Below are 15,176 nucleotides of genomic sequence, written 5' to 3' on the forward strand. Positions count from 1 at the left end.
CCAAAATCTTTAAAGTGACACGCTAATCACATGGCACTTTAAGCTCATTGAATGAATGATCAACAAGGACTACCTCTTGAACCCCAAGAATGATACAATATTTGATGTCCCTAGCTGTTCCACAGTGCCCAAATCTGCTGATCCCATGAATTGAGTTTGAAATGAAAATTGTATATAGTCATGTGACTAACTGTCTTAGATACCATTTCTATTGGTGCAATGAAACACCATGACCAAAAAGCAAGTTGGGGAGGAAAGGGTTTATTCAGCTTACACATCCACGTTACTGTTCATCACCAAAGGAAGTCAGGACTGGAACTCGAACAGGGCAGGAACTTGGAGGCAGAAGCTGAAGCAGAAGCCCATGGAGGGATGCTGCTTACTGGCTTGCTTCCCCTGGTTTTCTCAGCTTGCTTTCTTATAGAACCCAAGACTACCAGCCCAGGGATGGCACTACCCACAATGGGCCCTCCCACCCTTGATCACTAATTGAGAAAATTTTGCCTTACAGCTGGATCTCTTGAAGGCATTTCCTTAACTGAGGCTCCCTCCTCTCTGATGACCCTAGTGTGTGTCAAGTTGATACAATACCAGCCAGTACACTAACTTGTAGTGAGGATTTTGGAATTTTGGTTTCTTTAAAAAACACAGAAATATTATAAGGATATGCTTTCTCTTTAATCCCAGGTATGGGATATGGGATGCTCCAGACTGTCCACAGCAGCTGACTGTGATTTGCCTCATGCTCTAGCAGGGGTGTGATGTTGCCAGCTGCAGATAGTTTCTGAGATTGTGGGGCATTTGGAATTCTGGGACTTTTCAGAGGGTATATAAATGCTAGGGCCTCGGGTAGGGGGTTAAGTAATCGTGCACAAAGAAGAAACAATAAGAAGAAATTAGCTATCCTGACTGTGAAGATCAAACTTGCCCTAAGGAACTCAATGCCCCTAATCAACAGGAAGTAGTCTAACGATAACAACACCTCCTTCCTGACCCCTGCTTTATTCAGGTATCTCTTCCTCTCTATCCTGTTTTCTCTCCTATCTAGTATTATGGGGATTGAAAGGGTGGAAGAAAAAAGAACCACAAAGTAGAAAAGCCAACTACACTAACTCAAACATTTTTCTCAGCAATCATGAGACTCGGAGTACAAGAGTGAGATTTAAATTGGCAAATTTGGAAGGTTGGATGTATGCCGACATTTCAAAGCAACCCTGTGGAAGGCAGTCGTCAGCTGAAATGTGTGCTACAGAGGGAAAGCTTCAGAAATTCCTGATGACAGCCATCCTTTCCCTACCCTGATGTCCTCGAGATGGTGTCTATGTAGTTTAGATATAAAGTAGGCCCCCCACCCCCCATCCCCCATCCCTCATCCTCCACCCCCCACCCCCCATCCCCCATCCCGAGAAGCTCATGTGTTGAAGGCTTCACCCCAGCCAGTAGCACTATTGAGATGTGAATAGATCACGTGACTGCCAAGCACAGCAAGCCACAGATGAGACCACAGCTGAAGACTATTAGGAGATGGGACCTAGTTGGAAGGAATAGACCACTGGGGACCTGCCTTGATATGTCAGGAACCTCTAACCATGAGCCAACAATCAACTTTTCCCATGTTTCACTTTTGCTGCCAGCAGGGGTATCCAATTGAGTCCAGTTCAGTGCTTCTCTTCTGAGTCAGATCAAATACAGAAACGAGGTACCTGCACAGGGCACACATCTGAATACTTCAGCTGTGGGCAGGAATAACATCTGAAGTTGACCTGTGACCTCAGTTCAGACATATGTAGGCACCAACACACAAATATACACAAACCTGGATGTGCACCTGTGTGCATACACACACACACACACACACACACACGAGTGCTATCTCTTGGCCTGGCATTAGACAAATACATAATAAAGACATCTAGAGCTCCAAATCATGGGAGGGGGAACTGCTCTGGACAGCTGAGGAGGGGCTAGAACAGAAGGACAGTTTTCTCCCCTGAAAAGGGAATGGTAATGCCTCAGGGCCCCTAGGTGCTGAGGGACCAGGCAGTCAGCCAGCACCTAGGCCTCTGACCTTAGGACCTCTAGACAACTTGGTTCAACTCACTTGGGTACTCGCCAGCCAACTTTCACAGCGATGTAAAGAAAAGGGAAAGGTGTGTGTGTTCGTTGATCCTGGAGTGGGTGTCCTTTCCTTCCAGAAAGAACTCAGTCTTTTCTTATGCAGAGCAGAAAAAGAAAGAACAAGTGGGTGATCGGAAATTGCTATAACTTAACTAAGCGCAGTCAAAACTTGTGTCACTGGTCTAAAGAGATATAGATGCCACACCCACAGCAGCAACCAGAAGAGGAAGTCAGGAGGTGGAGAGCAGTAGCCAATTCTGACCTAGGCCTAGCAGGTTAGTCTAGGAAGCAGGGTCAGGGGTCAGGGAGGAACAGGTTTATTTCATCTGAGGTTACAGTCAATGAGGAAAGCCAAGGCAGAGACCATAGAGGGACACTGTATGCTGGCTGCCCCCAGCCTCACATTCATCTACCTTTCTTATGAAGCCCAGGCTATGCTGACATCAGTCAGCAATCGGGGAAATACCCCACAGACATGCCCACTGACCAAGCTAATGGAGGCAATTCATCAGCTGAGGCTCGATCTTGCCAAGTGTGTCAAGTTGGCACCCAAGAATAGCCACCACAGCCGGGCAGTGGTGGTACCTGCCTTTAATCCCAGCACTTGGGAGGCAGAGGCAGGAGGATTTCTGAGTTCAAGGCCAGCCTGGTCTACAGAGTGAGTTTCAGGACAGCCAGGGATATACAGAGAGACCCTGTCTTGAAAACAAACAAACAAACAAACAAACAGAATAGCCACCACAGTCACAAACCCCTCTGTTCCCAAATTTCTCTGTCTGTGGGAGGACATAATCCAGCTCTGCTTCTCTGTGTCCCTGGCCAGCTGGGTCCAGCCTGGAGCCCTCTCCCTCGCCCTCTCCCTTCTCCCTGTGTTTATGCAGCTCAGCTCCTGGCCTGCCTAAAGTTCTGGCCTTTGTCCTACAGCACACCACATGAGTATCACTGGTTCGCCCTATAAGGCCACAATTTAATGACACCATAGATGGCTCTGCATGTTGGCTTGTACCAGTTCATCTCTTTCCTTCAGGCAGCTTAGAGGCTTTCTCCTTTCTCGAAACCAGATGTTCTCTACATACCTGCCTGCCGGCCCACCCGCCCACCTACCTGCCTGCCTGCCCGCCTGCTTGCATGCGCGATCATATCCATACACCCTTCTCCTCCTCTTCATCCATTATCCCTGCTTGATTTTTCTTCTTACCAACAAATTGTTTCTTTATCGACTGTCTCCGCCAAATGAATTACAAACTCCTCAGACCCAAGGCTTTGTTTTATTCATAGCCGACTAACGTTTTCAGAACAATCTCTAACATGCAGTAGGTGCTCATCAAGTATTCACTGAAATAATTAATTTGGCTCAAACCAAAAAAGCTATCAAATAAAGCTCCCTGCGTACCTGTAAGGGAGGGTTGATATGTTTACGTGGTGACCAAGGTCCTTCTAGACTCACTGTATCTAGTTAGTTAAACTGGACAAAATACCTGCAGGGAACCGAATGCGTTGCTGGGAGAGGAGCTATGGCTGCTCTGCTAGCCCATTCCAGTCTGGTGCAGCAGCAGCTGGAGCGCCTGGCCTGGGCCTTTCACTGAGTCTGGGATGGCTGCTCCAACCTAGGGAACAGTGAGATTAAACAGGGCTAAAGGGCGGCAGCAGTAGCAGCAGCAGTGCCCATGTGACGTGAATCTGGAAGAACATGGCTGAGAGGTGTTGGAGTCCCAGAATATCGGAGAGTCAGACTCCACAGAATTTGAGGTACCAAGATTTGTCACTTTTCAGGGACTAGCTAGATGACACGCAGACAGACTGGAGATTCTAAGTGGCAAACATCCCACAGAGTGGCAAGCTGGCTGACAAAGCCCTGGTCCCAGAAATCTGTATCCAAGCTTGGCGACCCATCGCTCCTGCCCAAGATGACCTTTCCAGTTACACTTCATGGTACTTTTCTAAAAAATCTGAGCTTTCTCAAGAGAAATCCAGGAGGCTAAGACCCTTTCTCGGGACTTGGGGGCACACTGGGCATTGTTACATCAAAGGAAGTGTTAGTATTCTGTCTAAACTCCACCTCCACAGTTATCTGGCAACAGCCAGGTATGCTCCTCCCCACAGTTACCTGGCAACAGCCAGGTAGGCCTGCCCACTATAAAAGGGGCTGCCTGCCCCCTCCTCTCACTCTTGCTCCATTGATCCCTGCCATCAGGTTCTCTGTCCCTTCTGCCCCTTCCCCTTTCCCTTCCCCCCTCTCCACGTGGTCATGGGTCATGGCTGGCCTCTACTCCTCTACCTCTCTCTCTCTCCTCTCTCTCTCTCTCTCTCTCTCTCTCTCTCTCTCTCTCTCTCTCCCTCTCTCTCTCAATAAACCCACCTTTGTGGAACCATTTGGTCTGGCGTTATCTGTCTAAGCTGCACGCCAAAAATCTTTTCAGGAAGTGCTGCTGGTGACTCCAAGGGACTGTCATGGACTCTAACAGGGAGGGAACCTAGAACGATAGGTTTTACAAGAACCACTTCAAGTCACAACTCACAAGAAGTGAGTTTCCCTGGCGAGGAGGAAGAAGCAGCACATTTGTTAACTTTGGAGGCAGCATGACTGAAATCATGGCAGGAAGAAGGGAGTTCCTGACACTGATATAAAGATTGTTGTTATTTTTATGTTCTATGTTTTTGTCTTTAGGTAATCATCAAAAGGAAACTGAGACATTGAAACCATTCAGCGGGTAAAGGCACTTGTCAGCAGCACTGACGGCCTGAGCTGAAGCCTCAGAAGCCACACATTAGGAGGAGAGAACCCCCCCATGGTGTACTCTGATCTCCACACAGTCACTACACCCATACTCTCACATACCCACATGCATATGCACACACACACACACATTAAATAAATAAGCTGTAATTAAACCATGCTACAAAACAAAATTATCATGCTTTTAGAAAAAGGATATAATTCAAAGCTAGACATGGTAGAATATGCTATAACTTCAACCCTTGCAAAACAGAATAGTTGGGTTGGAGAAATGACTCGGTGGTTAGGAGCACTGGCTGCTCTTCGAGAGGACCCAGGTTCGAGACCTAGCGACCATATGATGGCTCACAACTGTCTATAACTACAGTCTAAGGAGATCCAATGCCCTACTGCCTCTATGGGCGTGAGGCATGCACACAGTGCACATACACACACACACATACAAGTGAAACTCCTGTGCACATAAAATACAAATAAATAAGCAAAACAAAATTGTTAAATCCAAGACCATCCTGGGCTAATTATTATAAAAGTTAGTTTTAGAAACTAATAACTATAGAAACATGTAAATCTTACCTAGGAGAAAGCTGGCTGGGTTGGTAGATTTCTAGGTGATGGAAACTTTTTATTTCTTTCTATGTAGTGTCTGTGATGAACACCAAACATGTAATCTACAGCCAGGAGGAAATAAATGTCATTTTCTATTTCTGAACATGGCCTCAGGTAGCATTTAACTAAGTTCTCTGAAAGAAGGTGGCTCGAGGTGACCTTTGTGAGGTCCCTTTGGCAGATGAGCAGCGAGGGACAAGAATTGATCTCTCTGAGGGATCTCCCAGACAAGACACCCTCAAAGCAGAGATCCCTTCCATTTGTCAGCACCACCAGGAAACAAGCAGGGGCCTCCTCTGTGCCAACAGCTGAGCTTCCAGGACAGCAGTCTCCCACCATGCCTTGCTCCTGGGGTGTCCCCCCTACCCCCTGCCCATGGGAAACCCACAGCAACCCAGACTTTATTCAGGAGACCACTCCCACGCTGTGAAATGGTTACCAGTTAACATAATTAATAAATTCATCATCACAACTAGTAACAGCGTACTTGTATGTTGGGGGTATATGTGAGTATCTCCCCCAAATGTATCTATGTGAACACTCAAAATTAAACTACACTATTGTGCCGTGCTGTTCATTAGAGCCTGTCTTTAATTGTTTTTATATTGCTATGATAAGACACTTGACAAAGGCAACTTACAAAGTAAAGTGTTTAAATTGAGGCTGACATTGCGTATAGAGTCCATGACGACTGAACAAAAGCATGGTGATATGAACAGCTAAGAGCTTAAATCTTGATCCCCAAGTTGGAAACACAGAGAAAGCTAACTAAGAATGATGTGAACTTTTGAAACCCGGAAGCCCTGCAGTGGCACACCTCCAATATGGCCACGCCTCCTAATCTCTCCCAGTTCTATCAACTGGGGACCAAGCACTTAAACATATGAACCTATGGGATCCATTCTCATTCAAACAACCACATTCCACTACCTGACCCCATAGGCTTTCGGCCACATCATAATGCAAAATGCGCTTAATTCAGTTTTGAAACTCCACCTATTTTTTTTTCGTACAGTCTCAACACTTCAAAGTTCCCTGCACCTGAGGCTTCTGCCCTGAGCTTCCAGAACTTGACCAGCTGCTCAAAGCAAAGAGAATTTGTCCCTCAGCAACTGCCAGCTCCCAAGGCCTGCTGCCCCAGAGACCTCTGTCTCCAGCCTCCAAGGTTTGTTAGTGCTGCTGCTGCTTGCCGCTGCCGCTAGCGCTGGCACCGAGGGTGAGCTGCAAACTTGACTGTGAGGAATAGCTCTCAGCCGGCACCTCACATTTCACCAACAGCTTCTGAACTGTCATCCTTCTCAGAGGTGTTCTGGCTCCTAGCCTGAACACATCCTGCTGCCACTGAGTTCCACCCTGTTCTGTTAAATCTCTTTGTTCTATCGTGTTTAAAGCTCTACTCTTTGCTGTCTGCCCACTCCTTTCTCAAAGTAGAATAAGGGAAAAGTCTGGGGATAGGAAATGGTACCCGACAACCAAATCAAGGGGAATCCCCAATTTTGACTCATCAGTTGGGAGTTTGGGGAGTATGGACTGAAAACTGGCATCTGAAGTGAGGGCAATCTTGTCTGACTGGCTTTTAACCTGTGAAGTGTGAATAAAAACATTGAGTTGGCTTGTAAAGTACTCAGTTGGCGTCCCCGAAGGTACTGGATATTAATTTTGTGTGGAAATACCACCTACTTCATTGTCAGGAACATCAGGTGAGAAAAAAAAGTGTCCTATTTAGATGGTTGCAAGAAATTAGCACAGTGAGAGAGGCGATCTCACCTTGGCCTCCAGGACTGGAGTGGACAGAAAGTGAATGTGAAAGGAAAACAAGGGGAATTTAATTTGCCACGGGGATTGGGCCCCCCCCCCCCCCCAAACAATTCAAATGGGAAAGTAGAGTCTTGAGTGGGAGAGTAGAGGCTCCGAGATCCTTGTCAGCAGCAAGATGCCCCCGGCAGCTTCCAGGTTCTGAGAGGTTTTTGACAAGGGTCATAGGTTTAAATTTTAAAAGAGTACTAAGATGCTGATCTGGAGCCGTCTGTGCAGAGCCAGACCCCATAGAGAGGGCCACCCACAGGGCCTCCCTCCTCTGCCAGAGCCCCGGACAAGTCCCTCTGTTTGCAGCTGAAGCAGCGGGTTTGTAAGACTGAGGCAGATATGGAGGGTCCTCAAACAGGAGCAGTGTTCTCTAAGGCAGGAGCAAGTTCGTTGCATGGGAAGCAGGCGCAATGTCTCTTAGAGCAGAAACAATAGGAACTGAGGAAAGTTTCCCTGTGAGTCCACGAAGCAATCTTCCTTCTCCAAAGAAGACCCTGGGGGTTAGGCCCCTGCCACAGCCAGGAGTCAGCTGGGAGCTCGGTTCTGATCAAGAGTCTTCCTCCTCCAGTAAACACGTGTCCTGCTCTGTAGAGACCAGTGTGCTGTGATTGGGTGGGACTCTTTGCATACTCATTGGGGTGTAAAATGGGACCAATCAGGAAAGGGAACTAGACTGCTCTTCAAATCCTTCTGCTAGCGCTGGGTCCTCGCCCCCGCCCAAAGTCCAAGTAGAAGTGGGCAAAGTGGAAGGAGAAAGCCCCTCCTATCATGCTTGGGAATCAGAGCTTGTTTTCTGCTGTTGACAGAAGCCCAGTCTCTGCCTGTCCTCGGATAGTGGGCTATCTGCCCACACTCAGATATTGAGCTATCAAACGGCAACCCAGCGAGGTGAAGTCAGAGTCTTTCCAGTCCCAGCTGCTGCAACAGAGCTCAAATCACTGTGGGAGTCCTCCGGCACTGGGGCTGACATCTAGGATCGTCACTGGGGCCCTCTCCTTATCCCCATCAATAGAGCGTCGCTTCCAGTCAGCTAGAGTAGCCTACGCTTCAGTGATGAAGAGCTTTCAACCCAAGAAATCATTTTGCTCTTACAGGATTAAGCCAGATAATTGCATCTAGGGAACAGAATGCACTGATGTCATGTTACATCATAGCTATAAATTATTCATCAAAGTTATCACTCACTGTATGACATCACTGTTCCTCTTCTGTTCTGCCTTCCTTCTAACAGAGTACACTGAATATCTATGGCTGTAGAGAAAACGAGAAAACTATCCCCCAAATGTCATACCTTGAAAGGTGTGTTATCTTAGATTCGGTTCTGGATCCAGAAGCCATATGCAATATAGAAATGTTTTGGTTTTTCGAGACAGGGTTTCTCTGTATAGCCCTGGCTGTCCTGGAACTCACTCTGTAGACCAGGCTGGCCTTGAACTCAGAAATCCGCCTGCTTCTGCCTCCCAAGTGCTGGGATTAAAGGCGTGCACCACCACCTTTGGGAAGGATTACAAGGTATAGCCTTATTGGAGAAGGTGTGTCACTGGGGGTGAGCTCTGAAGTTACAAAAGCCCATGCCAGGCCCAGTCCTGCATTCTACCTCCAACCTGCAGATTAGAATATAAGCTCTTAGCCACTGCTCCAGCGCTATATCTGCCTCTCTGCTCCCACATTCCGGCAATTTGGGTTGTGGACTCACCATCTGAAACTATAAACAAGTCCCCATGCCTACACGCTGCCATGCTCCCTGACATGATGACAAACCTCCCTAAACCTCTGAAACTATAAGCAAGCCTCTAATTAAATGTTTTCTCTTGTAAGAGTTGCCTCGGTCACGGTGTCTGTTCATGGCTGTAAAACCGTGACTAAGACATCCAGTACTTATTATGAATGCTAGCTAGTCGTTAAGGTGAAACTTCTAATTGGCCACCAGCCCAATTTCTCCATTTTCAAAGACATAAATGCTTTCTTTTATAAGTTACCTTGATCATAGTATCTCTTCACAACAATAGAAGGGTAACTAAGACAAGCATATACCCAAAGGGCTCATTCATATCCATTGAGGCTTTATTCATAACAGCCAGGAATTGGAAATGGCCTAGATCTCCATAAACTGATGAATGGATAATGAAAATGTAGTGCATCTATATACTGGAATATTATGCAGTTGTGAAAAATTAAATTTTCAGGTAAATGGTCTAGAAACAACCATCCTGTGTGAGTGGATCCAGACCCCACAACACAAACACCACATGTTCTCTCTTATATGTAAATGTTAGTTTTTAAGCTTTAAATATGTGTGTTTCATTTAGAATATCCCCAGGTGGGGGCTGGAGAGATGGCTCAGTGGTTAAGAGCACTGACTGCACTTCCAGAGGTCCTGAGTTCAAATCCCAGCAACCACATGGTGGCTCACAACCATCTGTAATGAGATCTGATGCCCTCTTCTGGTGTGTCTGAAGACAGCTACAGTGTATTCATAAATAATAAATAAATAAATCTTAAAAAAAAAAAGAATATCCCCAGGTTAGCTGCCTCATAAAGAATAGGGGGAGGGATCTTCAAAGGAAGGGGAAATAGCACGCAGCGTTAAAAGAGGATAAAGGGGAAGATAGAATAACAAGATGACACAGGAGGTGGATGGGAGAGTAAAGGAGGGAACATGGAAAAGTATAACACTAAGGCCATTTGAAAAGCCATATGGAAACCTATTCTTCTAGAAGCTTCCTAAAATATATAGAACATTTCAATGAAGTGACCCACAGTAGGAGTGTGTGGGCGTGTGTGCCCCAGTTAGATATCATGGGCTACCAAGCAAAACCTAGTTCCAAGAATAGGTTACATATATTGAGTTGTAGATCAAAGGGGATCCGTCCCCCACCGCACCCCCATGAATATTATAAGCTATTTGCAATGCTATCCATTACACCTCCTCAGGAGCACCACAGAACAATAAAGTGACCATGCGTGCGCAGGAGTGTGTACGCGCGAGTGCACACACTCACACACACACACACACACACACATACTTCATACATGAATGAGGAGCTGAAAAGAGCTCTCAGAAGAGAGATCACCCTCAATTCCATCACTTCTCTATTGGAATCTGCTGCTTCAACAGACCATGGAGTGAAAGTATTTGAAAGAATTGTCGGCAATAAACTTGTACAGATTTTTTTTTCTCCATCCTCAGAGTATGAACAATAGAGTCGAACAGCTGTTTACATGAATTTTGCATTGCATTAGGAATTATAAAGCCAGATGACCTTTGTACTCTAAAAGGAACTGATCTCCTAAGGAAACCAAGGGGACACACTTACTTCCTCTGGATCAGAAAGTTTTCAGACAGGTATGAGTTTTCAGACCCGTTGAGTAGGACTGATGTTGATGTTCGCTATTAAGGTAGCCGTCCCTCATGACCACATGGCTTTCTAAGCTCCGCACAAAACTGAGGACTCCCTTTCTCAGCGAGGCTTCCCTGTCTCTGCCTGTCTTTGTCTGGAGAGTGTCCCTGAACACAGGTGACTGGCCTTTTCTGAAAAATGACTTTGTACAGAGCTCTCTGCAAGGCTGCATAACTCAGCACACAAGTCTTCTCTGGCTTCCAACGGCATGATAGTTAGGTGCTGTACTATAACCAGTCAGCCCTTTCTGTTCGCGTGATGTCGTGCCCAATTAGTCCTTTCCACCCGTACCCCTAAAGTAAACTCCTCTCGCTGCTGCTGCTCCAGTCTCTGGAGATCATTCAGTCCATACTCACCACCCTCCCCCTCCAAACCCTGTTCTCTGCTTCTCCTCCCTTTCTTCCCTCAGGCTGTTAGTTACCAGCCTTCAGGGAGAAAGTGGGAGCCACACATCGATTTAAGGATTTTATAAATACAGGTGACTTTTTAAAAATCTGCTTCCTGTCAAATGTAGTAGCACACACTTTAATCCTAGCTCTGTCCAGTGGCAGAGGCAGACGGATCTGCATCTCACTAAATTCAAGGTTAGCCTAATCTAAATGCTGAGTTCCAGGTGAGCTACCCTCCCCCCAACCCCGCCCCTCCAAGGAAGAGCGCTCGAGACAGGGTTTCTTTGTGTAACCTTGCTTGTTCTGGAAGTCACTCTGTAGACCAGACTGGCCTCAAAATCAATCTGTCTGCCTCTGCTTCCTGAGTGCTGGGACTAAAGGTGTGTGCCACCATCACCTGGTAATCTTTACTCTTTTATTTAATTAGTTTATTTATTTAGTCTGTCTTAGACAAAGAATTAGGTAACCTAGTCTGAGTTGGAACTCCTGTGTCTGATCCTTTTGCTTTTTCATCCCAGGTGCTGAATTGTAGGTGGACATCAATCACCACATACGCCTGGCTTATGTGCTGCTGGGAACCAACTCCAGGGCTTGGATTATGGGTACGGCTCATTGGGTAAAGACACTTGCCACCAAAGCTGGTAACCCAAGTTCAATCCCTGGGGGCTATATGTGGTAAGGAGAAAGCCAACCCTTGCCAGTTGTCTTCTGAACACCACATACATGCTGCATCATGTCTTCAACCAGGAAAAAGCGCACAGACACACACACAGACACACACAGACACACACACACAGAGACACATACAGACACACACACAGACACACATAGACACAGACAGACACACACACACACACACACACACACTAAGCAAATGTAACAAACGCGGGTTTGTGCCTGCTTGACAGGCTCTCTACCAACTGAGCTGCATCCCAACCCAAAGGGGAAGTGAAACATTTTTGGGCACCAACTGTGTGCAAGGTTCTGGAAGTGAGTGCCATGACTGATGGCTCATCTAAATTCTTATTCGGTTCACAGCAAACCTTAAGTCACTTAGATCAAAATGTTTTAGAACTCAAGCGCCATCTTTGTTTCTAAGAATTCCACAGGCTTACATACATGCTCCCTAATGAGCTACAAGCCGCTCCACTCAAGCGTCCCGTTTCATAGTCTCCGCAATCTCCAACAGCGTGTACACCAGGAAGACGATCAGTCTATAAAAAGCCGAATGTGGCAGACATTTACCGAGGCAAGATCATCCTTAATTTGAATTTAGGGTCTACTCCTCTTACTCTCTGTGCTGGCCAGTAGTCTCCACATGTGCCCACATGTGCTTGGTGCCTCGAACCTCTCCAGCCACTTTCCCCCTAGTTTACACAGCCTGTCTCCTCCTGCTCAACTTTTCAAACTTTCCTCCACTCCCACCCCTAAGTTTTTCAGCTAGAGTGATCTAGATCACTGCCAGGGGCATCTGGAAGCTTTAAATCTGCTTCCATTCCAAAATGCCTTGAGACCCCCTCCTATTAAGAGGCCTGGAGCCCAGGACAGATGTGGGTGTGTCCCAGGGGCCGTGCGTACGGCTCGGGGCGGGGCGAAGCTTGAACGAGGGCGGGATTTAACTGTGGGGCGTTGCCCGGCAATGGGACCGGCCCTGAGAGCTGGGTGTTAGAGGTGTCTCCTCCGCCTCTCTGGGTCCGCGGCCGCGCCAGGCACTGTGTGGGCAGCCGAGGGAGCGCCTTTGTGCCTGGCTGGGCTGAGGCTGCCACGGCCCCTTGTACGCCCTGGTCCATTGTCTTTCCGGCTGGTGCCACCGGGGCGGCTGTAGTGCCGGGTGGACACACGCATCCCAGGCGCACCGTGGGAGATGAAGCTCCCGAAGCCATGGTGGGCGGGCGGCGGCCTCCTGCACCTCACGCTTCTGTTGAGCTTGGTGGGGCTCCGTGTGGACCTGGACCTCTACCTCTACCTCCCGCCGCCGGCCGTCGCACTTTGGGAAGAGCTGCTGCCACTCTGCCCCGCTCGCCCCTACTCGGCCTCGGAAGGCTGGGGACGCACCCCTCTGCTCCCTGCCAAAGGCCGGCTGCTGCACGAAGTGCGCGCTCTCGGAGTCCCCTTCTTTCCCCGCACCCGCGTGGACGCCTGGCTAGTGCACAGCGTGGCGACCGGGGACGCAGACGGGGCCCACGGGCTGCTCGGCACTGCCGCCTCGTCGGCCGTGGGAGACGGCGGCCAGTCGGCACCCGCGGGCGGCGGGGACCCCGGAGCGGCTCACAGCAGCCCTCTGGCCGCCGAGGAGGAGGAGAAGGTGGCAGAACCGACGGCGCAGGTGCCAGATGCCGGCGGATGCGGGAGCCAGGTAACCTAAAGGCACTCAAGCAAGTGGCACTGCTACACTCCCACAGGATAGAAAGGACTGGCCCGATCTCTAGGGTCCCGGCGGCTAAGCAGGGTCACACCCGTGCTCTCCTTTCTCCTTACCCTAGGTAGTTGTAGGTTGCGGGACAAATGTGCCCCGCCTCCTTTTGAATGAAGAGGGTGAGTGGTGGGGATTTGTTTTTAGGGAAAGTGGATGAAATCCACTGCGTGCAGAGACCGCCCTTTCTTGTGTTGGATGGCTATGGAGGGTATTTTGGTAATGGGTATTTGGTATGGGATCTTTAATCTGTACCCAGAATTCATCAAGATGTCTTGATGGGGAGGGACCTGTACAGGCGGGAGTAGAGGAAATGAAGGAGGCCTTGGCCCCTGAGAAACTGAGCATCTCTCTGAAGAACCGTGCGCCTAAGCGAAGGCAGGGTCCTTGCCCTGAATTGCCGTAGTCTGTTTGTGGATGTGCTGTTGTGCTCCTGAAATAAGGAGCCTCGGTGTTCAGTGTACTTGGTACCTCTGTGATCTAACCATACAACCCCTTGCCTGAGAATACTTCCTAATGGAACGAGTGAAATCCTTAAATACAAGATGCATCCTCTTGCCTCTAACACGCAAGGTTGCCGGTGCTCCCCTGCAGCTGAACTTTTTGTTTTCAAACAGTTCCCCGAGATCTTTGGACTAAAACCTCAGGAAAGACCTCAACTAGAGAGCTCCTGTCTCCTGGGAACTTCCTTTTAGGCCCGGAGCTGGACGTTTAACTGACGTCTGCCCACAAGTGTTTGTAGAAGGTTGTTTTTGTGAAAAGCAGTCTTATGCAAAATGGAACTTAGAACTAAACTGGTTTGTTTGCGGCTATTCAAAATCACCGTCTGTGTAGGCAGTTGCTTGACGAGATCCTCCACCCTTTCTCGGAGGGCTCATTGCGTGAGGTGCTAATGATTCATTTTTAGGTTGATCTGATCCCTTTCTCCTCCCCCGGGATGGGAACTAATAGGGTGGGGGTTACTGCCAGCAAGGACAGGCTCTGTTGATTTAGAACTAACAGGAAGCCACTCCCTCTTCCAGTCTACAGATCTGAACTCCAAGAGGGACGGGTGTCGCCTGAGGAGAGGCACCTCTCATTTTAGGAGGGTACCTGCTACCTCCATACCTTTTCTGGTCCTGCAAAGTGTGGCTTTGAAACCCTAGATGGATTTTGTACAAGGGGGTACCACATCTCTCTCACAGCCAAATGTCATGTAGCTTGCTAAGTGTACAAGCCATTGAAGGAAACAGATTTTCTCTCTGAAGACTTCCTTCACACCATTACCTGGTTGATATCTATATAGACTGGTGGGCTGGTTTTGGAGGCAGCTCTGATGGCCTGGGACCTGAAGCACAGGTTAAGAAACTCGTGCAAGGTAACAGAACTGACTAGTAAGCGGAGGGAGGGCAGGCTCTGAGTCCAGGCATCAGGCTCCTCCTCCCTTTCTCTTCTTAGCTCTGTGTCAGACAATGGTTCTCACAAGGAAGGTCTGGAGTCTGACTTTCTTAGCAGAGAGAACAAAGCCACTGTGGTCCCGTGTCCTACCAAACCCCAGCGCCTCTCTTGGCAGTGCCTTCCCTGGCTGGGCTGCATGTGCTCCTACAAGATCATGGTAGCCATGGTGCGGGTTGGTGTTTTTCAGTCAGGCTGATCAGTTGCTGAGCCCTTAGAGTTTTAGGAGCCAGCGCACCACTGTGGAAATGCTTTGTAGTTGAGGAAAA

The 15,176-nt window shown here is 48.3% G+C and overlaps 1 protein-coding gene across 1 annotated transcript in view; it reads left to right on the forward strand.

Moving 5' to 3' along the window:
• The first annotated feature begins 12,691 nt into the window (after nt 1-12,691).
• Nucleotides 12,692-15,176, forward strand: part of Nfe2l3 (nuclear factor, erythroid 2 like 3) — a 24,596-nt gene continuing 22,111 nt past the window's right edge. Inside the window, exon 1 of the mRNA XM_028790038.1 lies at nt 12,692-13,416. Coding sequence (XP_028645871.1) covers nt 12,925-13,416 — 492 coding nt within the window. The 5' untranslated portion in view covers nt 12,692-12,924. The remainder of the gene's footprint in view (nt 13,417-15,176) is intronic.

The sequence above is a fragment of the Grammomys surdaster genome, unplaced genomic scaffold (assembly GCF_004785775.1).
Source record: "Grammomys surdaster isolate TR1022 unplaced genomic scaffold, NIH_TR_1.0 125861, whole genome shotgun sequence".
Classification (NCBI taxonomy): Eukaryota; Metazoa; Chordata; class Mammalia; order Rodentia; family Muridae; genus Grammomys; species Grammomys surdaster.